Raw genomic sequence first — 24651 nt, forward strand, 5'->3', positions numbered from 1 at the left:
AGCTTTCCTGAAAGCCCCATACCCTCTTCCCTTTCCTTGCCTCATTCTCTTCTCAGCCATTCACCAGCATAACTTTTATCTATCATTTTCAGCTATTATTATATTTTATTTACTTCCTTTATACCCTGCCTTTCTCCACAGTGAGAACCAAAGCAGATGACATTATTTGCCTCTCCTCCATTTTATCTGTACGACAACCCTGCGAGGTAGGTTGGCTGCTGTTGAACAGTAGCAAGCAGCCAGCCCTAGGTGAGTCATGGAAGTTGGGTGGTATCAAGTCACCCAGAGGTTGTTTCCAGATTTTCTGCAAACCAGGGACCCTTTTCAGGTTCATAGAAAGATCTGACTTGCCCTTTCACAGCTCCAGTCACTAGATTTAAGAACTTTGGCCGACTTTGTTGCTAGTATATAAGATTTGCTATTTGAGAACTTGTAAATCATTTTCAGTTAATTCAGAAAAACATGAACAGGACTGTCTTGGAGTCATGAACTCAGCTTTCCTTTCACATGGTCTTGCAGAAACTGCTTATGTTGCAACCACACCCTGTTACTGTGGAAAACATCCTTTTAAAAATATCCGTTTGCGTTCTTATTACAACATGTGGTGAGAATGTTTTTTTCTTGTATTATATACCTGTTATGAATTGAGTGGGCCAGAAAACTTACTGATTTAACAGTCTCAATAGTTTTAATTTAAAATTTTTTAAAGTTCGTATGTTTCAACTCTGTTTTTCTTTAGGCACAACAACTTAATCAGTTTGGTTAATTAAGGGAATTACATTTTTTATAACACTGATACTTAGATTATCTCTTAACTTAGAGAAATGTTCAGAAAAATAAAGATCTGAATCTTTATTTTTAAGATGAAATGTCTAGTATAGAAACTAATAGCACTGCTTTTTAATATTGTGCAATACTTTATCTAAAACACAAAATCCCTGTTGATATTTGTCGTAATAGAATAAGGTAGGTAGATACTTTTATGTTCTTGCAGTTTCTTCAGAAACTGTTGGCTTAAGTTGGGGAGCCACACTTTCTGCCTGGGTTTATTAGTCAGTTGTTATTTGTGTCACTGCTCCCCCTTCCCATTTGTTTCACATGGGGCTTTAGAGAAGGCAAGAAACTGCAATTATCTCGTTGCAAGAAGGGCCCACACTGTTTATTTCCTTATCTAAGTCTTCAGCATAGGCCAGAAGATCAGGAAGAAGGTGTTAGATATACTCCTCCTAGACCAGGGGTCTCAAAACTGCGGCTCCAGAGCCGCATGCGGCTCTTTGGCCCGTTGAGTTCGGCTCTCCGAACTTGGTTCGGAGCCCCTGCTCTTGTGCCCGCTGGCGCCGGCAGCCAGGCTGCGGAGCCGGCGCGCCTGAGAGAGAGAGAGAGAGAGAGTGGGTCTCCCTTTCCCTTGCCCTCAATGGTTGGGAGGCTAAAGCCTCCCCTCCCCTCTAGCCGCGCGATTGCTGGGCGGGCGGCTCGGTGGTTCCTGGCCCCCACCCCGCCTATCAGCTGTTGGGCGGGGCGGGCTTCCTTTGGTAGACCTGGCCTCCGGCTGAGTCCCATTGGGAGGCCATGTCTATCCACTGGCTTTCTTGGCGGTAGACCTGGACTCCGAGGAGGGGAAAAGTCCCCCTTCAGAGGCCAGGTCTACCAATTGGCTTCTATGGGCCTCTGGAGGCCAGGTCTACTGCCAAGAAAGCCAATGGGTAGACCTGGCCTCCAAATGGGACTCCGCCGGAGGCCAGGTCTACCAATAGGCTTTTATGGCGGTAGACGAGTACTCCGGATGGGGAGGGGGAAATGGCAGGGACTTACAATTAAATTTTTATCAATAAATAAGATCACTATTAAGTATGATATCAAGTTTTATTCAGTGTACCCATAGTTTAATTAAGACTTAAAACTTTAATTAAAGTTTATTAAGTTAATAAACAGTGTACCTACCTATATAGTTTAAGTTTAAGAAATTTGGCTCTCAAAAGAAATCTCAATCGTTGTACTGTTGATATTTGGCTCTTTTGACTAATGAGTTTGACGACCCCTGTCCTAGACTCTAGCTTTGGCTGAAGACTAAAAGAGCAAAACTCTTTCTACTGTCTTCCTCAAAGCCAGTGCAAAGGGAGACAGATCTGTCTACTTCCCCACACTGTGTGCTATTCAGTATGAACTTGAGGAAGGGATTCTTGCCCTTGGAGAGCTGGTAAGAGGAATTATAAAACCCTGCTTTAAATTTTAGCTTTGGTAGAAGAGAGGTGAACCTGCCCTCTGTAGGTAGAGGGCAGGTCGCTCAGTATCTAGCATGAAGGAAGACCCAGTGGAGGTGTGTACATTTCCAGCACAATGTGAAAAAGTGCAACCACTTACAGTGGGCAAAATGTAGGGAATGCTGAAAACTCACCCACTCACTTTCATTGCTCTGTGGCCTCTTGATTGGAACTGCAGTGAACTGAGCTAGACCAGTTTTGCCTGTTTTGGAAGAATGATTGAGTCCACACTTTGGAAAAAAGCTTAAAATTAACTGGGCTTTCAAAATATTGTCGAAGGCTTCCACGGTTAGAGTTCATTGGTTCTTGTAGGTTATCCGGGCTGTGTGACCGTGATCTTGGTATTTTCTTTCCTGACGTTTCGCCAGCAGCTGTGGCAGGCATCTTCAGAGGAGTAACACTGAAGGACAGTGTCTCTCAGTGTCAAGTGTGTAGGAAGAGTAATATATAGTCAGAAAGGGGTTGGGTTTGAGCTGAATCATTGTCCTGCAAAAAGTATCAAAGGTAATGTGCTAATCATTGTCCTGTAAGTATCAAGATAATGTGCTAATGAGGGTGTGGTATGTTAATATGGAACCATTGTATCCTGAAGTGATCTGTCAATGTGTGAAATCCAAAGCTAATCCGCATGGCTATTGTGGACTGTAGTCTTTGTTAGTCTGGAGGTTTTCAGGACAGGAAGCCAAAACTTATTCATTCTTAAACTTTCTTCTTTTCTGTTAAAGTTGTGCTGATGTTTATGAATTTCAATGGCTTCTCTGTGCAATCTGACAAAATAGTTGGTAGAATTGTCCAGTCTTTCAGTGTCTTGGAATAAGACCCTGTGTCCTGTTTGTGTCAGTCCATGTTCAGCCACTGCTGATTTCTCAGGTTGGCCAAGTCTGCAGTATCTTTCATGTTCTTTTATCCTTGTTTGTATGCTGCATTTTGTGGTCCCGATGTAAACTTGTCCACAACTGCAGGGTATACAATATACTCCTGCAGAGATGAGGGGGTCTCTTTTGTCTTTTGCTGATCATAGCATCTGTTGTATTTTCTTGGTGGGTTTAAACACTGTTTGTAGGTTATGATTGTTCAAACGTTTCTCCATTCTATCAGTGACTCCTTTAATAAATGGCAAGAATACCTTTCCTGTGGGAGACTGTTTTTCCTGAATTTTCTGATTTTTGTTTGGTTTAATGGCCCTTCTGATTTCATTTCTGGAATAGCCGTTTGCTAGCAGTGCGTGATTTAGATGATTAATTTCTTCCTTGAGAAACTGTGGTTCACAGATCCGTCTTGCATGGTCCATTAATGTTTTGATTATCCCTCTTTTCTACCGGGGGTGGTGGTTGGAGTTTTTGTGTAAGTAGCGATCTGTGTGAGTTGGTTTCCGGTAGACCTTGTGACCTAATGAAAGTTTGTTTTACGGATGACAAGGGTATCAAGAAATGGGAGTTTACCCTCAATTTCCTTTTCCATGGTAAACTGAATGTTTGGATGGATATTTCTCAAGGAAGAAATTAATCATTCCTGAAACGTCAAGAAAGAAAATACCAAGACCACGGTCACACAGCCCAGATAACCTACAAGAACCAATTAACTGGGCTGTTTCCCATTAAAAAAGCAACAACAGTGTGTCAAGCATAATTCTGAATCAAAGGGGGGGTGTCCCCTTATAGCTGTCATCATCAGTGAGGATCTATCACATTCCTTGGTCCCACATAATTGCTATGGTGCCCAATTGCTATACCGTCTTCCATCTTTGTAATTTTTGCTCGTATACGAAAAGCTTATTCATGACTCCTGAATATGGTGACTTGCATTTTGAGTGATTTATAGGAAGATCCCCAACTTGCAGGTGTCAGCATTATTACAAAAATTGAAAATCAACTAGTCATAATAGTGAGCAGGCAAATTCGGTTTCTTAAAAGCTAACATTGAGTGACTTATAAATGATGAATGGATATCTGGATTGGTTGCCATCTTTTTACAGCCTGTTTGATAACATTTGCTCTTAACTTGTAATTGCAGCCAGTCAGATGATGATTCTGGTTCAGCATCAGGTTCTGGATCTGGTTCAAGCTCTGGAAGCAGCAGCGATGGAAGTAGTAGCCAGTCAGGAAGCAGTGATTCGGACTCTGGTTCAGAGTCCGGCAGTCAATCAGAATCTGAGTCTGATGCCTCTAAGGAAAAGAAGGTCCAAGCTAAACCGCCAAAGGTTGATGGGGCTGAGGTAAAACTTCTGTATATTACTGATTCTTTATAACATGGATATTTTAAGTGGGTATCTGCTCAAATACTGTAAATTCTAAAACACTTTTCTAGAACTTGATAATGAAAAGTCTGAGTGTATCCCAAGAAACACCCTAAGTACATAAGTTAAGACTGTTCCCAGCTTGGGGTATCCAATAGCATATGTCTGTTTCTGTTTAATTCAAAATGTTCAGTAAAGAAGAACATTGCTAACTTGAGACCATACTTAGTGCTTTGCCTTACTAAACCATACACCAAGTTAAATTTACTGTGTCACTTTTTAGGGAGTTTGAGAGGGGCATGCCAGGAAAACAGCTGATTGGAAAGGGTTTTGTAAATACACAGAACTTCTTTATCGCAAGATAAATATGCCTGCATAAATTAGCTTGTGATAAACAAATTTCCTGTGTTTCTTTTAACTTTTAAAAATGTTAAAATAATTTTAGAGGGAGTGGGGGAATTCAGTTTGCTTGTACTTAGTCATTCACAAGTACCTTTTAACTTGTGGAAGAAGCTTTCAAAATTAAACAGTCATGTCCAGATCCTGTGAATGAGTAAGCTGCTTCTTAAAACATTTTTCTCATTCAAAATGTATAGTTATAAACAAATCTGAGAAGTTTTTCAATTTTTCCAATGGAAAATATAGGACATTTTGAAGAGTGGTGGAAAACATTCCTGTAATTTTTTTCTCCACCTTTTGGAATGAGTGGAATCTTTCCAACTCAAGATTTTACTCAAACTAAGGAGTATGAATTTTTTTTTAAAAAAAATCTACAGTGTTAGATCAGGATAATTCCGATATGTACTGTAGACATTTCCAATATATCTTCTGGAGATTTTACATCTCTATGTATCACCATTCAAGATCTGATCCAAACAGTAAATGTTTCTGTAACAAAAACTAAGGCTCTGAAATCTAGCTTAGGCGTGCTAGAACGCAGTGCTCACTGTTAAGTGATACCACAGCATGGTTAAGTAGCCCCCTGAAAGATGCCAGATATGGATTACTCTTTAAAGTTTTTTGTGTGCATTGCTGTGAAGGAAAATAAGTAGCTGCTAGGATTCTGTTTTGTGGTGTGTGTGATTTTTTTAAACAGGCTTGTGAGTAAAATCTGACCAGTGGTTTTGATAACATTTCTTATAAATTGTGGTAACAGATTGCTAGTTAATTTAGCAAAGTTAGAGGTATATTAAAATTGTCTGTGTTTTGTGTGTCTACATAATTTTTTGTCTAAATTGCTCTCCAGTTTTGGAAGTCAAACCCAAGTATTCTGGCTGTACAAAGATCTGCAATGCTCAGGAAACAGCAGCAGCAGCAGTCAAAAGCAGCATCCTCAAACAGCAGCTCTGAAGAGGTGAATAAGTAATCATAGATTCATTTTTAAATACAGATCTTTATTGGCTAGCATATTACTGTAAAGAAAAAAAATTTGATTAAAAGGTTTCTCTTACGTGATCAGTGATCTGTGAACCTAAATCGATTTTGGGTCTTGGGACAGGGACAATTGTTACATACATCACATATGTCAATATGCAAGAATTATATATATATATATATATAATGTATATATATATATATATATATATATATATATATATATGTGTGTGTGTGTGTGTGTGTGTGTGTGTATGTATATATGTATGTATGTATGTATATATATATATGTATATATATATGTATGTATGTATATATATATATACACACACACACACACACACACATATATATATATTATTTGACAATACATCCTATATATCAATCTTTGAATCAATAATTTTTTAAAAAAGTTATTAGGTGTATGTCTTTTATATTAAATACAATTAATTATAATTGACTTCCCCACTGACTTTTTCCCTCCCTACATTAATCTGGTATCTCCTTTGTATTAATATTTTCTAATCCTAATAGGTTATTATTTTAATGTTATATTTTCCCCTTATTTAATACATTTCGATAAGTAATATTAATATAATATTAATAATATAAGGAGAAAAAAGAAGAAATTATTAAAAAAATAAGAGGCAGAACAAAACACATTGACATAATTTTCTCCAGTCACTCATCTCTGTCAAATTATAATGGATTAGATCTTAAGAAATTTTATTTACCCCAAAATAAAAAATTAGTTTAATATTGTTATTCCTCTACTCCCCCCCTTTCCCATATTAAGAGTCAAATTGGTATTCTTCTGGCTTTCCTAGCCCTTCTTTTTGAACTTTTTCTTCTGTCTGGAGTTTCTGTTGCCATCTGTATGCTTTCTTGAAGTGGTCTCTTGTATATAACAATCTTCACCTATTGCTTCTTGGGCTATTGATGCTTCTTTTTGTATTCCTGTATTAGGGTCTGTCAACTCATTACCGTATTTTTCGCTCCATAGGACGCACCTTTCCATAAGACACACCTAGCTTTTAGAGGAGGAAAACAAGAAAAAAGCTTTTCCTCCTCTAAAAACTTGTGTTATGGAGCGAATGCCAGCTGGGCGCGTGTGCGTCTGGACGGCGCGAGCCTGTGTTCCCCACCCCGACGGCCAGCTGGGAGGCGGGCGGGGCCGCAAAGAGCGAGCTGGCGCACGCGCCCAGACAGCTCTGTGCGGCCCCGCCTGCCTCCCAGCTGGCCGTCGGGACGGGGAACGCTGGCTTGCGCCGTCCCGACACGCACGTGCCCAGCCGGCTCTGTGCGCCCCACCCGCCTTCCAGCTGGCGGGGCGCAAAGCGCCTGCTGGGCGTGTGCACGTCCGGATGGCGCGAGCTGGCGTTCCCCGCCCCGACGGCCAGCTGGGAGGTGGGCGGGGCCGCACAGAGCCGGCTGGGCACGTGCGCTGGCTCGCTCTGTGCGGCCCCGCCCGCCTCCCAGCTGGCCGTCGGGGTGGGGAACGCTGGCTCGCGCCATCCCGACGCGCATGCGCCCAGCCGGCATTCGCTCCATAAGACGTATGGACATTTCCCCTCACTTTTGAGGAGGAAAAAAGTGCGTCTTATGGAGCAAAAAATACGGTATTTATTGTCAAAAAGTTTTTAATATCTTCCTAGGAGTTGACAGCATGTTTAACCTGTTTGTAGGTGAAGGTAAGTCCTTGTGGTAGCAACCAGCTATATTTTATTCCCTTGTTTCTTAATATCTCATTAAGGTCTTTATAGATGTTTCTCTTTGCAATCAAGTGACGAGGGATGTCTTTGAGAATTATTAACAATGTATCATCTACACATAGATGGTTCTCCAAATGTATTTTCATAATGATGCTTTTCATCCTGATGTCAAAGAAGGAGATCAAGATCTCTCCGGCTGTTGTTTTCTGTACTCGCGTTGACAAGGGGATTATGTATATTTTATTTATTGCTTGGTTTAATTCTCGTTCATTTAAATGAAATATATCAGCCAGTGATTTTATGATGGTGTCTCTGGTGTCCCCAAGTCTTTCGGGCAGATTACGTATATGCAGGTTGGATTCTCTCAGTTTCAGATCCAAAACAGCTAGTTGGTCCTTCGCTCGCTCTTCCTGAAGTCGTATTGCTTCAGTTTGTTGTGCTTGAGATTTCATGTCCATTTTAACTTCTTTCAATTCTCCAGTGATGTTTTTAACTGTGTGTTCCATCTTGTTCATGCCATTTTTCATTACTGTAATTTGATCTTTTATTTCCTTGATCTCGTTTATTATGCCATCAAATTTTTGAGTGATAATTAAAGTCATTTGTATAGCTGACTGTTGTATAGAAAACTTCAAACTTCTTCTTAAATAATTCCGTTTGCGTGGCTAACATTTCTTGTATCTTTTGATGATTACTTTCCATGACTGTCTGTGGCTTTTGTATTTTCCAGACTAGTAAGTTTAATATAAGCAGGCAGCTCCGTGCAAGACAGCTACTAAGTTGTTAAAAGGCTCTGGCTCGGCTTTAAAACTTATTCCAGGAACTGTACAAGGAGTTGTAAGGCAGTGGACTTTCCGTCGCTCCCACTCTATGATTAAAGAGGGTAGGGTTTATTTTGCTGCTACACTGAGTGGGGCACATCCAGCCCAACAGCCCGCTATAATTTCCTGTCTTCCTAGAAAGACCACTTCCTGAATGAAAATGTGGCTGGAGGACTCTCCTAAGGTAAAGGAATGGAGAATCAAAAGTGAAGGATTTCTCCTCCCCCCTTCTACACCGCAGCCACTGATTGGTAGCTATTTATGCCACTCAGTTCTTTCCGATTGTTTTGTTTGCCTGCTAGTTCAGTTTATAGTTTCAGTAACCTTTTTAGTCGGAAGGTCACTTAAAATCCTGGGCGAAGGGGTATAGAGTCTCTAGCCGATTTTGAGAAATTCCAGTCGTTCAAAATCAGATTAGTAGACAAAGGGAGTTCATGTAACTTACTCGGATGTTGGAAGTCGGGGTTCTCTGTTGTTAGATTGTTCAATGTTCAGTTAAAGATAGAGGAGATCGAAGCCTATTTCCATGAAACGTTCATGGCGATGGAATTCCTCCTCGGCCGGCGGGACTTCATCCAACCCTCCTCCGCAACAAGTTGCTCTTGTGGGAGGGGGGTGGGAGTCAAACCGCTCTTCTTCGGCAGCAGGGGGTTGCCTGCTTTCCGATCCACCATTTATGATCGGAATCGGGGCTTTTAAAGGGGGCCCCGGCTCAGAATGCCTCTTGGTTCCCTCGAGAGATCTCGGGGGACATGGCGCTCGGATCAGCTCACTACCGGAAGTCTATATGCAAGAATTCTTGAGATTCTAATGTACTACTTGGTCCAGTATGGGGACATCAGATTCAAATGAGAAATCAGACTTCCAAGCAGATATTAACTGGCCATATCTGTAATTATGTACAAAAAAGTTTTGATGGATGTGCAATTCAAACTGTTCAGCTGCACCAGCACAGCTTCAAATGCACAGTCCTCCCCCACCTGAGTACCCATCTGAAGCCTGTCCCTGTCCTCTAAGCCAACTCCCTGACCTCCAGAATCATTTGCTATGTCAAAACAGTTGCCACCTCCCCTTCCTGTCAGAATATTCCTATCATTGCCTAGAAACTATCACACTGTTTCACCTTAGCTGCAAAGGCTGACCAGTTCCAGATTACATATTTTCTATACTCCTTAACACCTATGCTACGAATTTAAATGGAGTGGAGGAAAGGCTATAACTGGTATGCAGTAGCAGCCAAAGCTAGACCGGCTCCTTTGCCCTACTAGCACAATTTCTTCCTAGCTCTGAAGATGATTTAGTAACTCACAGGGAGTACGATTGGGTGCAGTGAGCCAGAATGCCTGATAAGTCAAGTCAAGGTACGAGGCCATCTTATCTAGCTACATGGATCCATGCTATTCTTACCTTGAAGCTAGACTACTGTAATGCACTCCACATGGGTCTTCCCTTAAAGACGACCCAGAAATTCCAGTGTGCAGAATGCTGCAGCCCCGTCACCATTGTACACCAGGTGAGGCACACATGTCATCCCATTCAGTAGGCATTAAAATTAATTACCAAGATAAATTCAAGGTTCTGATTATCACATATGAAGCCCTGGATGAACTTGGACCCACGTACTCACAAGACTGCCTCTCCCCACTATACTCCTTTGCAACAGCTTTGCTCATCTGAGCAAAACTTTCTAAAGGTGCTGCCCCTGCTTGTGCATTCTCAATGATGGTTCCTACCTTATGGAAAGGCTTGCCTAGGAGATCAGGAATGCTTCCACACTTCTTTCATTCCACAGAATATTCAAACCGGTAATTTTCAAGAGGCCATTTTAAAAAGCATATTAGATCTGTAGTGGAAGGCACCTTTATCATGAAATACTCAACTAGAATGATTATTTCCGTTATCACCCACTTTTCCTGTGTTGTCTTTACCTTGTAATCCACTTTCTGTATTATTTATAAATAGTTCATTGTTAGTATTGTTCTCTAATTTTGGAATCCTGGTCCTATTGCATGGTTCATTAGTGGTCTCGTGCTGTCTCTGTTTATATCCTGTAATCCACCTTGAGTCTCAGTGGAATATAAAGTATATAAAATAAAAATAAATAAACAGTACTTGATGTTATTGAAATAACAGCTTTTAAGAAGTATTGAGAGTGTAGTCACCATCTCTTTGTTGCCTGTGTTTGATCAATGCAACAGTTCTGCAAGCCCATTCCACTAACATACCAAGGTATCTCTTGCAACATGATTTTCATCTTTCTGTGCTATTCAGCTGTGAGATCTTTGCCACAAATCCTACTCTGTATAGTTGTCTTTTGCTTTCCTCAGTGGTGCAGTTCAGTGCTGCCCATCCGCTTAAACTGGGTGACCCACTCCGGGTGAGGAGAATTCCTCTGTGCCAATGAAAGAGGCTGTGGAAGTTGTTTTAGAAGAAGCCAACACATTCTGTGTTATACTTTAACAATTTTTAGAGTGTTAAATTAGTTTAATTAGAGAAAACACAATTTCAGTTTTCATTTAGGATAGTATATGGCATTGAATGAGTATTAATTTGTATACATTATTTGTTAAAAATAAATTCTGTTACTGAAGAAAACGTTCAGTCTTCTTGGTGCAAATTTAAGATATTCCTTACAGGTAGCTAGAAATTTCTAGGATTGTGTTTTTTAAGGGAAAACTTTCAGTTTTTGATAAACCCATTCACTTCTGTCATGCAGTGGATTTTATATTGAATGTTTCTTAAAAGTTATTTCACTTTTCCCAAGCTCTGTCCCTTTTTCAATGTGCAGGAAATTATGGTTCATAAAGATACCATAATCTTCTTTTGTTCTACATATATAGGTAGAATTGATATATTCAGGATTTTATCAGATGTATTTCAGTTGCCTGCTATTATTGTATTAAAGCACCTTTCAGTAAACAAGAGTACTCTGTAGTACTGAATTGGGAAAGCACTACTGAGAATTAAAATGTATCTAATATATATATATTGATTTTCAATGCAGGACTCGTCAAGTAGTGAAGACTCTGTAGATGACTCATCCAGTGACATCAAAAGGAAAAAACATAAAGAGTAAGACATTAAATTAAAAATAGAAAACCAAAATGTTTAGCATTTTCTTGCAAACCTTATTATTCCTAGTTCAGATCTGTTTTTCTCATTAGTATTTGACAAAAAAATTTTGCCTTTGTATCTGAAGTGGTATTTTTATTTTTAATTGTATATGTGCGTTACTTAGTGGCTTGTCAGGGTTTCTACAGTTAAGTCCTTTGCAAATAAAGCAAATTTAGGAGAGTAAATGGCTAGAAAATATCCCTTTCCAGCAACTTAAAAGAGCATTAAGCACAATCTATTGAGATAATTTCCTCCACAGATTTTGAGCAGCCTTGGTAGTCAGCCAACAGTGGTTATATGGACCCGGTCCTTCATACACCAAGGGAGGTGGCTCTTATATGATGTCACACTGAGGTAGGCAGGTGCTCCAAGTGCCTATGAAGACTCCCCCTTCCTGGACCAACCTTGGGGGATGGGTGGGAACGGCTGTGCTTGCCCCTTGAAAGCACAGGTTGAAGTGGATAAGACTCAGATGGCCTCTTGAGCCCAAAGCTGGGGGTAGGGGACACCTCTGAAGTCACATTTTTTTCCAAAGTGTTCCAAGTGGCCTTGAAAGTACAGTACAACAGAGACAAGCCCTGACTCTCCTCTTAAGTGTAAAATGGGGGTCCACAACTTGGTACCCTTTGTCTGGTGCTCGCCAAGTGTTTTGTGAAAATGGGTGGGGCCAGGTAGGGCTTTTGCCTACCAAGGCTTCTGATTGACTATTGGAGATTTGATTGGCTGTGCAACTTCTTTTAAATGTTGCTTTGGCAGCAGCTGCCACCACAGTGCAAGGATCTGCACTGCTACTGAAGTTAAGCTATTGCAATGATTTTGTGGCTCTCTCCACCTCCTGTGGCAACAGTTTTGTTGCTGTGCCCACCATGCTGTGTCAGAATTCCAAACTTGCTAGCAGGCTTAAAAAGGCTGGGGACTCGTGGTGTAAACATTGGTTGGAAGTAGTAGATTCCTGCAGTCATGTTGCCATTCTAAGGTACCTCCAAAGTGCAGCACAGTATGGACAAACTCCAGCCTTCTTCCCAAGCATGGCCCTGGGAGAGGACAATTATCCCTGTTGTCTGGAGGCTTTTTATGAAAGAAAAGTGCACCCCCAGAGCACAGCACAATGGTGAGAATGACTCCTTGTCCCCAAGGTTGGAAGGTGAGAGGAAGATTTACCTTGGCAAGTGCAATGAGCATGTTTATGCATCCTTGCAGCTCTTACTAAATTGAGTGGAAATTGTGGAAGATCAGATGGTGCTCTTCAGCATCTCCTTACTACTTACCGTAACTGGGGTTTTACACAGGAGAGTTTCCCAGTAGATTTTGTCTTCTAACTTGTAGATCAAATTTAGTTTGGAAAATTTATAAATCCTGATGTTCCGGTGGGTGAAACATTTTAAACAGGTGGCATATGAATGCTCCCAAATGTTTTATGAATACTTGTCAGAATTTTTAGTGCTCATTTCAGTTAAGCTAATTTATATATATATATTGGATACTATAAATATTTTGTATCCTTTTTCTATAAATTCTTCCATTTTTAAATTACGCTTCTAAATTGAAGCATTCTAAATTATGCTTCTAAATTGAAGAATAAATTCTTCTAAATTGTTACTTCAAAATGTTTTAGAATAGTGATACCTTTTTTAACATCAAGCAGCATTGTGCTTGATAGCAATATTATTATTCTGTCAGTTTAGCTATATTATCTTTTCATTCTTCAAATTTGTGTAGTGAAGACTGGCAAATGTCTGGGTCAGGATCTGTATCTGGAACTGCTTCAGATTCCGATTTGGAGGAAGGCAGAAATAAAAGTACGTGCGACGAGAGCGAATCTGACTATGAGCCAAAAAACAAAGTAAAGAGCAGGAAGCCTCCAAGCAGGTATGGCACAAGTATTTTGGAATGTAAAAATATCTTACTTAGGATGAAACTATGAATATTCTCCCTACTTTTTGCCATCGCATGATCCAAACAGTGAGTGTACTCTGCGTACTCTAGAAGGCTGTGGGTTCTTCAAAAGAAAGGCTTGGCTGGGGCAGACTGGAAGGAAAGGCATTCTGTTTCTTCCACAGATCCAGCATTTCTCCTGCCACCACTGTCAGCAGTCACCAGTTCAGTGTCTGGTCTGCTTGCCTGATTTAGGCCAGAGTTTGCCTTTGTTTGCAGGCCAGGCTGAAGAAAGATGATTTCGAAACCCACAGAACCTTGTTGGGCCAAATTTCTTTCAAGCACATAATCCCTGTGTGCCAAGGATGGGCAGAGTTAGCTTCTCAACTGACTGTAATCTCTCTCGCCCATGCACTGAAGATAGCAAAGAACGGCAGGAAATTGCAGGAGGGGTATGTAGTACCTGGAATTTGGCTTAGACAACTGTGTGTAATGAACAAAGATTACTCAGTAGCAGAATCACTGGAGAACAAATAGAGATTTCACTAGTAAGCCAATTCTGTTTTACAGTATTCAAAATGTACTAGTAATTTCAGTCAGCAGCTTGTTTCATTCCTTGTGAGATACTGAAGTAATTATGACCAGTGTGGGAAGTATGGGGTTATGTTGGCAATAAATTGGCTAGGGTGAAAGGGCTCTGTAGCCTCTGAGTTTATTTGCAGAAAGTCTGTAAAAATCTTAACTGCACAGCAACTCTTGGGGTTCTGAGCACAATTATTGGTCACTTATTCCAGTCCCAGAGGCGGATCTACTGTGAAACTAATGAAGCTTAAGCTTCAGGGCCCCCAATCCTGGAGGGCCCCCCGAAGCAACTTCCTTTTAACGAGTGAATTTCTCTACAAAATCGATGGAGTTTTTTAGTGGTAGAATCATAAGCCAATGGGTTGAAGAACTTAATATTGACTTTAGAACATGCTCTTATACTAGGCTGACCATACCTACCGTTTTGAATAGGAAAGTCCCGTTTTTGTTGTATTTCCTGGCCGTCCAATCTTTTTAATTAAAATGTCTATTTTGTCCCGTTTTGAATAAACCAAGCCAGTTTTGTTGCCTCGCCCTCACCATGCAGTTTTTTTACACTTGGAAGGAAAAGGCACAACTTTCCAGTTATGGGTGGAAGCAAAACGTGGCCTGTCAATCAACATGTTCCCACCCGCTGTGCTGTTGTGAGCCTCTGAAGCAGCATGCCAAAAATGCACAAGACTTGCCTTCCCCTCCCCTCTGGCTACCTCGGGATCATTGCAGCTACTTTCTGAGAGTGGGTGAAAGCAAGGAGGTGAAGGTGGGATGCACTAAAACGAAAGACAGGCTAGCCAATTAGAAATAATGGGAGAGGCTGCACAGCCCATTGAAGATAATGGGAGCCTGGATTGCCAATTGGCTTGCATGAGCTCCATTGAAATACATTACAGCACAAAAAGAGTTGCAAAGAAAATGTGGAATGGATTTTCCAGTAAGGTCCTTAAACCCAGATACACTACTCTGGGACTGGAATGACAGCCCATGGGACTAGCACTCTGGGATCAGAATGACAGCCCCGAGAGTGGAATGACAGCCCCTGGGATGAGCAGATGTGTTCTAGAACTGGATTGACAGCCCCTGGGACAAACAGAAGTGTTCTGGGACTGGAATGACATCCCCCAAGATGGAATGACAGCCCCTGGGACTAGCACAAGTGTTCTGGGACTGGAATGACAGCCCCCTCCCAGAGTGAAATGACAGCCCCTGGGACTAGCAGAAGTGTTCTGGGACTGGATTGACAGCCCCAGGGGTGGAATACATGGGTCACAAAATGCCTCGGCTACACCAGCAGTTTTAGTTGTGGTTTTCCACGTTAAGGTGCCTAATTCTGCTGTTACTTGAACATTCAGAATACAGTTGATCATGTTCCATGTTCTGCTTCAAATTCCTTATTGCACATAAGAACAACATTAGAAAAGCCATGCTGGATCAGACTTGCCCATCAAGTCCAGCAGTCTGTTCACACAGTGGCCAACTGGGTGCCTCTAGGAAACCCACAAACAAGATGATACCTCAGCATTCTCCTGCTTGTGTTCCAATGCACCTGATATAATAGGCATGCTCATCTGATCCTGGAGAGAATAGGTATGCATCATGACCAGTATCCATTTTAACTAATAGCCATGAATACCCCTCTCCTCCATGAACATGTCCACTCCCCTCTTAAAGCCTTCCAAGTTGGTAGCCATCACCACATCCTGGGGCAGGGAGTTCCACAATTCAACTGTGCAGTGTTTGAAGATAAACTTCCTTTTATCAGTTTTGAATCTCTCACCCTCCAGCTTCAGCAGATGACCCCACATCCTAGTATTATGAGAGAGGGAGAAAAGCTTCTCCCTGTCCACTCTCCCTGTACCATTCATAATTTTTTAGACCTCTATCCTGTCTCCCCCTTAACTGCCTTCTTTCCAAGCTAAACAGCCCTAAGCTTTTTAACCACTCCTTATAGAGCAGTTGCTCTAGTCCCCCGATCATTTTAGTTGCTCTTTTCTGCACTTTCTCAAGCTCTGCAATATCCTTTCTTAGGTGTGGTGACCAGAACTGTACACAGGATTCCAAGTGTGGTCTCACCATAGATTTGTACAGGGGCAGTATGATATCAGCAGTGCATTAATATTTATCATGTTGCTGTAAAATTATATACAATTATTACAATTAAATACTTTTATTTACTAGAATGGATATTTTCTATATTTTCCTATTGCACATTACTTTTTTGAATATGGCATCCATGTACCCGTGTTCCTATTGCTGTATAGTTGGGACATATTGAGAAAACATGGCCATACTGAGAAAATATGGGACATATTGAGAAAACAGAGCATAAAAAATATTTTCATTTAAGCTCTTGGTTTGAGAAATATAGTGATTAGCTAAAACAACTAAAATATAGTGAAATATAGTATAAAATAACAGTATTATTTTTAAATTTCTCAATTTGATTGAGTCCCCCTCTACGTCTGCCTAATGTTTTGTATGGGTTCTGTCACTGAAGAAGCTCAATATGTTTGGGTACTAAAACTTTTTTTTATCATCTTGCTTTTTCATGATTACAGAATATTACATAACCCCTGTCCCGTTTTTGCCATCCCAATGTCCCGTTTTTGTCTCAAGGAAATATGGTCAGCTTCAAAATGTCCCTGTAATTGGTCAAATTTCAAAATTTCCTTGGGAGCTTGCAGTGCTTGAACCCCCAGCTGTAAGGGCTCACTGAGCTCACCAGAATCTATTCATAGCCTACATTTTGGCAGCTGGATCCTCAAATCCTTTGTTGGGGCACAGCTTAATAACTCTATAGCTCAGCCCTTAGGCTAGAGCCAATCAGAACCATAAAAAGACATCTGAATTCTCAATTCAGGCTGCATTCATCTTGCTTGTGCATTTTAACTCCAAAAGATCAGATTTTCACCTCTTTATCCCTCTGATGACCCCCTCCCTATTATTATTATTTATTAGTTAAATTTGTAGCCCACCCTCATTCCCGGTCAAAACCGGGCTCAGGGTGGGTGTCATGATCCTAGGCCTTAAGTGCAGCCTATAGGCCCTAGGGAGGCCTATATTAAAGTAGTTACCAGGCCTACATCTCCCAGGTACCCTCTGGCCGTTGTGATTGGTGGAAGAGGATTTGGAGGGAAGGCTAGGGCCAATCGGGTAAGGGAGTGGTGCCTGGGAAGAAGGAATAAAATGCCTTGCCTGAAAAGGGTGGGGGTTCACTCCTAGGGAGAGGCTGCTGCAGATGGAGGGATCCCTCCTCCAGGAAGGGGTGAGTTAGCCTGAGGCCTAGTGCCAGGAGATGGCTAGGGACAGTAAAGATAGATGTGTTAGGGTTTTTATTTGTTTGATTGCCTGCCTTTACTGGTTTCGTCGTCCTATTGTGGCTTGAGTTATCATTATTAGACCTTTTTAATAAACTGTTTGTTACTCTGCCCTGGGTCCTCATGCCTCATTTGGTCACCTAGAAAGTATACCCTGTTGGGAGAAGAAACAGCCAGGGGCAGGCAGAGTGCTCTGGGCCTTCTTGAGTTAGGCTCACACCAGAGTGGTGGCAGCTACTGAAGATCCCCATTCCTCTCTCTTATCTGACAGCAGGTAACAACAATCATAATAAAATCATATATCTAAAATTCATAACTAATCAATAAAATTCATAAAACCATTCAATACAGTTAACAAGATGGTATTCATATAATTACAGGGCCATTGGAGGCCCAGCCAAGCAGCCAGATCCTCATGTCAGAAGCCCCGAGGGAGAGGAGAGGGAGGCCAGTAATGATGACAACCTGTGGTTGCCCTCAATTGTAGGCCTGGTGGAATAGCTCTGTTTTACAGGCCTTGCAGAACTTCTGAAGGGCCCATAGGGCCCTGATGTTACTTGGAAGAACATTCCATCAGGCTGGGGCCAGGGCCTTGTTGGATGTTGTCCTATTTTTGCTGGTTGCGAAGGGGCCCCCATAACAGTTCAAGCTTCAGGGCCCCCATAATGTAGATCCGCCACTGTCCAGGACACTTACTGGTGAGTGTTTTTAAAGCTCTCTTTCTTTCTGTCTCTCTCTCTCTCTCTTTCTCTTTTGGGGGGTATCCTTAATGCTTAAGAATAAAACAAAAAAGTAGTAAAAAAAGCACTGGGCAGAAAAAAAGACAACTTGAATCATCAGACGATGATGATGATGATGATGACGATTATGATAAAAGAGGATCTCGCCGCCAGGCAACAGTAAATATTAGTTACAAGGAAGCTGAAGAAGCAAAGACAGATTCCGATGACTTGCTGGAAGTCTGTGGAGAAGATGTCCCCCAACCTGAAGAAGATGAGTTTGAAACTATAGAAAAATTCATGGACAGCCGTATTGGACGAAAAGGAGGTAAACTTTATTTAGATTTATAAACTTTCAACAAAACACAAGAATTTTAAAAAATGTGACTACAAATGTTAGTAGGATATGAATGGAAGAAGGAAGATTCTCAAATTTTTGATTAGGATCTTTAGTTGTCTAAAGTTTGCTAGAACTTGCATCCTTATACTGCAGCCAGCCACATTAACAGGCTATAGCTGCATTCAGATATAACAACAAGTTGATGTTAAACCAGATGCTGTCATTAAGCATGATATTTGAATCCAGATGTATAGATGAACGAAAGTTGGCTTTCTCCATACAAACTAGAAGTCTAAACCTGTAGTAAACCTTCTTTTAAAATTCTGGTTTGTGAAGGGTAAACAGCTAGTTTCCAACCGAACTTTTCTGTTAGTAAGTTCCAAAAATTCCAAACTTTTCTGTGTGAGAAAGAAGGAACACCCAGCTGATCAGTAAACTTAATATCGGATTATTGTAACATCTGAATGTAGCCTTGTCTATTCATAATTCTAGGTTTTAACGCTCAAAACTTGCATTTTGAACTAGAAAGGACACAGGTTGCCTAATGCTTTAAAAGCAAGCTTGACTTCCAAACTGGGTTTTTTTTTTTTTTTTTTTTTGCAAACACCCAAATTCATTGCCCTCTGTGATGATATTATTGAATCATCTGCAAGTTTCCCCTGCTAGGTGGCCAAGGCTAATGTGTTCAGTTGGGCTTGCCAGCCTTTGGGGCATTTGTGCTACTCTCACTGGATGGGCCTATCCATTTAGCCATTAAGTTTTCTTGCCAGGCCTTATGTTTGACACCCCTGGATTAGAGGATAGATAAGCTGTGAGCCTCCCTGAGCTTGCAGGCCTTGCATCAGTGATGGAAGTAAAGAGCCATCCTCTCCAGCAACCTGCCATTCTTCTCCACAGTCTCTGCACTCTCATTCCAGGAGTTCTGCAGCTGCTGGGAGGACAGCAAGCTGGCTGCAGAAAAAGAGTAAAACCACCACCAGGAAAAGAACAAGTTGTCCCAGGGAGTGTGTGTATTGCACTCCCATTCCCCCTTGGCCAGGTTGCTCTCCAGCTTGGCATTCTCATTCCCCCACCTGACCTACTGTGCCTCATGTTGAGGAGTAAGTGTGAAAGTTGAGAGGGTAAGCCCTTCATGGCTGGATAAGGTTAAACAGCGATAGGGACAGACAACTCTGTATGTGCAAACGTTCTCTGATAAATTTTTAAAAAGTTATGGTTGTGTTCGTGAGTTATGCCTTATTCTAGTTATGCCTTATTGTATGTGTGGTGGCATGGTGCGTAAGGCACATACAGTAGTCATGTGGCTGTTTTGGTTGACAGTAATTGTGAATGTCGCTCTCTGCGAGCCACAGAGAGAGTACCACTGACCTAAAGCCTTGATTGAGTTGACTGAAAAGGGTCAAGTATGCATCGTTACCTCCCCTTAATATACAGAGGTGAGAAGAACAAATTAAATAAACTTCCAAAACTCTTTACTTCTCTGAAGCTGGTATAGTGATTAAATATCATTCTTTTAAATATATTTCAAAAGGGTTTGTTTTGCTGTTTAACTTCATTGATGCATATGCTGCAGCTTTATTGAATATTTAATAAAACAATACAGAATTTAGGTTACACTATATTTTTAAATTGACACAGCAATAATGAATTCTAGCACCACTTCATCAAGAGCTTAAAAAGTTTGTATCTTCTGAAAACAATTCAGCTTGTCCCCTTGAAAACCTTTAGGTTGGAAGTAGAGGATAGAAACTCTAAATAAATGTGTCTAAACAAGAAGGAAAACCACATAGCCCACATATATGAGGAATTTTTGATCCCCACAGGTGTGGGGTTGTTAAATCTGTCAATGGCTATTACATAGATGTATGTAGTAATGTAGCTGATGCTTTTGCTGTGTTGTCCTTTTCAGCTACAGGTGCTACAACCACCATCTATGCAGTTGAAGCTGATGGAGATCCAAATGGAGGGTTTGATAAATCAAAAGAACCTGGTGAAATGCAGTATTTGATTAAATGGAAAGGTTGGTCTCACATCCATAACACCTGGGAAACTGAAGAAACCCTGAAGCAACAGAATGTTAGAGGAATGAAAAAGCTGGACAACTATAAGAAAAAGGACCAGGAAACAAAACGATGGTGAATGTTGTCTATAGTAAAATTCTATTCTGGGGGGAAAGAGGTAGGTAGGTAGATAGGTAGGGTCGTTAGCATACTATCTATCTATGCAAGAGCATAACTGCAAAATGCAGATGTGATTCATGTTACTTTTTCTGATTTCAGTGCTGTTGATTCTCAGTTTCAGAGCATCTCTGGCTGTTGAATATTCAGCCCTATGTAGGAAGTTTATTAGCTTATATGTTACTTTTCAGTGTTAGAATGAATTTGTATACATAGCTTAGGTAAAGCACGGGGATTATAATGGCTTGAGTTTATCTTTATGCTTTGCATGGGAGTATGTATCCATGATAATTTGTAAATATTTTCTTAAACGTAAACTATTAAATTGATTTCTAACAGTTACTTTTCTTAAATATCATGTCCTTGAATAATCTGTAGAACATTCCAGCACTTCAGTTTATCCATCCTTCTGATTGTTATTTTCATAGAGCTAAATAGACAAGATGGCTATGTATGTAGAGCAAGTGAAGTGAGAATAATTGGGATTCTACGTTATTTCTTTTCCCACTCAAAACAATTCTGGTAGTAATTTGGATTTATGTGATCAACTTATATTTTACTGTGCTCTAAAATCAGAATTGTTATCAATTCTGATTTTAGAGCATAGTAAAATGTTACTGCCACTATAGATTGGATCAATAGAGATATAACCCAGCATTCTGCCTTGTTAACCGCCCACACTTGGTGATTCAGAGAAAAATGATTGATTTATAAGCAGTTTAATCTACTGGCTAATTCTGCTTCTGAAAACCAAATGGCCTAGGAAATTGAGAGATGACATGTTCCTTGACACTGATGTATGTCTGTGCTGAGCCAAAAATATGCAACTCCAATGATAATTGTACCATAACATATAAATACTGGCATAACCAGACATTTTATGGCCATGTTTTCTACCCATAATTGACAACAAGTCTATGTTTTATTTATTTTCATTTATCATCTGCTTTTCGCACTGGCACAAGGCAGATTACAAATATGATAAAACTAATCAGTCAGTCATTAAACCAATTACATTTGGATTAGCAAATACAATGACATTTGAGTCTGACAGCAAAGATTCCTACTAAAACAACATAATGCAATGGGGTTGAAGAATTAGAAGGGGGAAATAACACTTTATCCCTAATAAAAGTAATCTCCTGAGCTCATCCATTACATTACACCTCTATTCCTACACGAATATCCTCCCGAACAATTCCATTTTACACATTTTGCAAAATGATAGAGGTGTAGGGGCCTTCCTAATAATTCAGGCAGAATGTCCCATAATGTGGGGGCTATCACAGAGAATTATTATGAATGGTGGTATGCTATTTAAACGTTTAGCCTAGAGAGATTAATCTGTAACATGGACAACTACTTGGGTTTTTGAAGCAAAGAGATGCTCAAAAGACATAATTGTGGCTGAGCTCTCTTTGTAGTAATGGTCACATGGGCGCAGATCTTATCCTACTGGAGATCACTGGCTAGATTTCACACATATTTCTCTATGTGTGGGAGTAGGAATGCTATTTTAACTTTCAACTATCCTTTCATGTCATTTTGAATCCTTCTGCAAAGGGGCCTCTGACCTTCAGGAGCAGCATTTCAGGCAGCACAAAAGGAGGTGATAGGAAGGGGGAGGGAGGGGGAAAACAGTTTATGTATGGTCTGTTGTACACCAGCTGCTTGAAACTACAGTTTTAGGGGAGGGGGATAATTCTATTTTGGAAACAATGTTTGTAAACAGTCTTCCTCTAATGTTTCTGTTAGACTCTATAAATTATGTAACTCCTATGATAATATGATAGAAATTGTTTGTAATTACTTTACAGGTTAAAAAATGCTTCTCCAGAAGATGTTGAATATTACAACTGTCAGCAAGAACTCACAGATGATTTACACAAGCAGTATCAAATCGTAGAGAGAATAATTGGTAGGTGACAGATTTTTGGAACTGATGAGGATTCAGCATACCAGCATAGTTCGTTTATAGTTTTCTTTATTGGTAATATGCTGGAAGTAGTTTGCAGTTTATACGCTTTTTATAAATTATAAAATACATTTAAACTCATTTCCAGAGACATAGCCCTGTTAGTCTGTTGCAGCAAAGTTCAGCAGAAGTCCACTGGCACTTTAAAAAGCTTTTGTGAGTCAGAGTTCTAGATATATGTGGATGATCAGGACATATTCAGCAGTTCTTTAATATATAAAGTGCTGTCTTAGTCATACTGCTCCCTAATCCAAACATAATGAATGTTTATAGTTCAGTTATTTGTTAACGACTGTTTCATTTTTAAATTTATTTCACAGCCCATTCTAATCAGAAGTCCGCAGCAGGCTATCCAGATTATTATTGCAAGTGGCAGGGTCTCCCTTACTCAGAGTGCAGCTGGGAAGATGGTGCTCTTATTGCAAAAAAATTCCAGCCATGCATTGATGAGTATTTTAGCAGAAATCAGTCCAAGACTACTCCTTTTAAAGACTGTAAGGTAAGTGCAGTTTCATTTTTTTTAATCTTTATGAACATTGAGGCCAACTTCTCAAACAATATGTCAGGAAGTAAACCTGTATCTGGACACACTGCACATGAGTCAATCTTTGTGGACTGAATATTCGTCCATTCTGCCCCGGCCCCTCTCCCCCCCGCCCTGTGCATAGGATAAGGATTCTAGCCTAGCTTCTCCCTGACATTTTTATGTACAGGGATTTGTTTTTGTATGGACAAGCACTCAGTCATATGTTACCCTATCTGTACCCTCAAATCATGCAGCCCAGACACAGGTTTACTGCTTCATCTGTGAGAACTAGGCCACAGGTAACACAAAATATAAATTTTAAGAGTTTCAGTAATTTAAAAGGGGTTTCCAGAAGCATCAGTCTATTTTTCTTTGTAACTGTAATTACAGTTAGCAGTAAAACCAACCTACTTTCCCCTTTTACCAGGTTTTAAAGCAGAGGCCGAGATTTGTTGCCCTAAAGAAGCAACCATCTTATATTGGAGAACACGATGGTTTAGAGCTAAGAGATTATCAGCTAAATGGGCTGAACTGGTTGGCTCACTCCTGGTGCAAGTAAGTACAGAAGACCATACTAATGACAGTATTAAAAGAACTAGATATACCTATCAGCACTTCTTTCAGTGAAAGAAATCTGTGAATTATATTTTAGAGAAAAAATTATTTTCAATAATAAGTGACAGTCCTTTATGTACGTCCACTGCAAGCTGTGTAGAACTTAAAAAATTGACACCAGTGCTTTGAAGTAGATGTAAAAATGAATTGTAAGCCTGTGACGTTGAATTAAAACTAGTGTTTGTGTAAAGTGCATCAAGTCACAGCCGACATATGGCAACCCCAGCAAGGGGCTTTCAAGGCAAGTGAGAAGCAGAGATGGTTTGCCATTGCCTTCCTCTGCAGAGTCTTCCCTGGTGGTCTCCCTTCCAAATACTGACCCTGCTTAGCTTCTGAGATCTGATGAGATCAGGCTATACTATGCTGCCTTTCCTCTCAAAGCTCGTATAATATGCTAAAAGCCCTTCAGTAAGTGAGCAGCATGTTCTGAACCAGCTAAAGTTCTCAAGAACTTTTAAAATTAAGCCCCACACAGCACATTTCAACACACCTGTCAGTAAGTTACCAGGGCATGTGTAACAGTGGCTAGGTCATACTTCTGTAGAAGTCACACAGTAGGGATACTAGCCCAAGTTTGAGTGTATGTGTGAACTTACTTATATAATTTGTATTTATATATGTCGTGTTTGCATGTTTTATTCATCACTTTGCAGGGGGAACAGTTGCATTCTTGCAGATGAAATGGGCCTAGGCAAAACAATACAAACGATCTCTTTTCTGAATTATTTGTTTCATGAACATCAGTTGTATGGCCCTTTCTTGCTGGTAGTACCACTTTCCACGTTGACTTCTTGGCAAAGAGAAATCCAGATATGGGCTCCTCTGATGAATGCAGTAGTTTATTTAGGGGATATTACTAGCAGAAATGTGGTAAGTATATATGAAATAAAAGACTAAAAACAATGTGTGTATACTTGATATTCTTGATAGGTGCCCTGAATTGGTAGCATATAGATGCAGTGGTAGGGGAACTGAGATTTATTCACATTTTAGATTAGTGTAAAATGTTG

General features: G+C 40.4%; 1 protein-coding gene across 2 annotated transcripts in view; it reads left to right on the top strand.

Annotated features, from left to right (window-relative positions):
- CHD1 (chromodomain helicase DNA binding protein 1) overlaps positions 1-24651 on the top strand; it is a 66941-nt gene that overhangs the window by 12865 nt on the left and 29425 nt on the right. For both annotated transcript variants that reach the window (XM_056849246.1, XM_056849247.1), the window contains exons 2-11: positions 4275-4476; positions 5744-5851; positions 11409-11476; positions 13238-13387; positions 18068-18336; positions 20258-20483; positions 22343-22443; positions 22821-22999; positions 23454-23581; positions 24295-24511. In XM_056849246.1, the coding sequence (XP_056705224.1) occupies positions 4275-4476; positions 5744-5851; positions 11409-11476; positions 13238-13387; positions 18068-18336; positions 20258-20483; positions 22343-22443; positions 22821-22999; positions 23454-23581; positions 24295-24511 (1648 nt within the window). The remainder of the gene's footprint in view (positions 1-4274; positions 4477-5743; positions 5852-11408; positions 11477-13237; positions 13388-18067; positions 18337-20257; positions 20484-22342; positions 22444-22820; positions 23000-23453; positions 23582-24294; positions 24512-24651) is intronic.

Source organism: Euleptes europaea, chromosome 4, assembly GCF_029931775.1.
Source record: "Euleptes europaea isolate rEulEur1 chromosome 4, rEulEur1.hap1, whole genome shotgun sequence".
In the NCBI taxonomy this organism is placed as follows: domain Eukaryota; kingdom Metazoa; phylum Chordata; class Lepidosauria; order Squamata; family Sphaerodactylidae; genus Euleptes; species Euleptes europaea.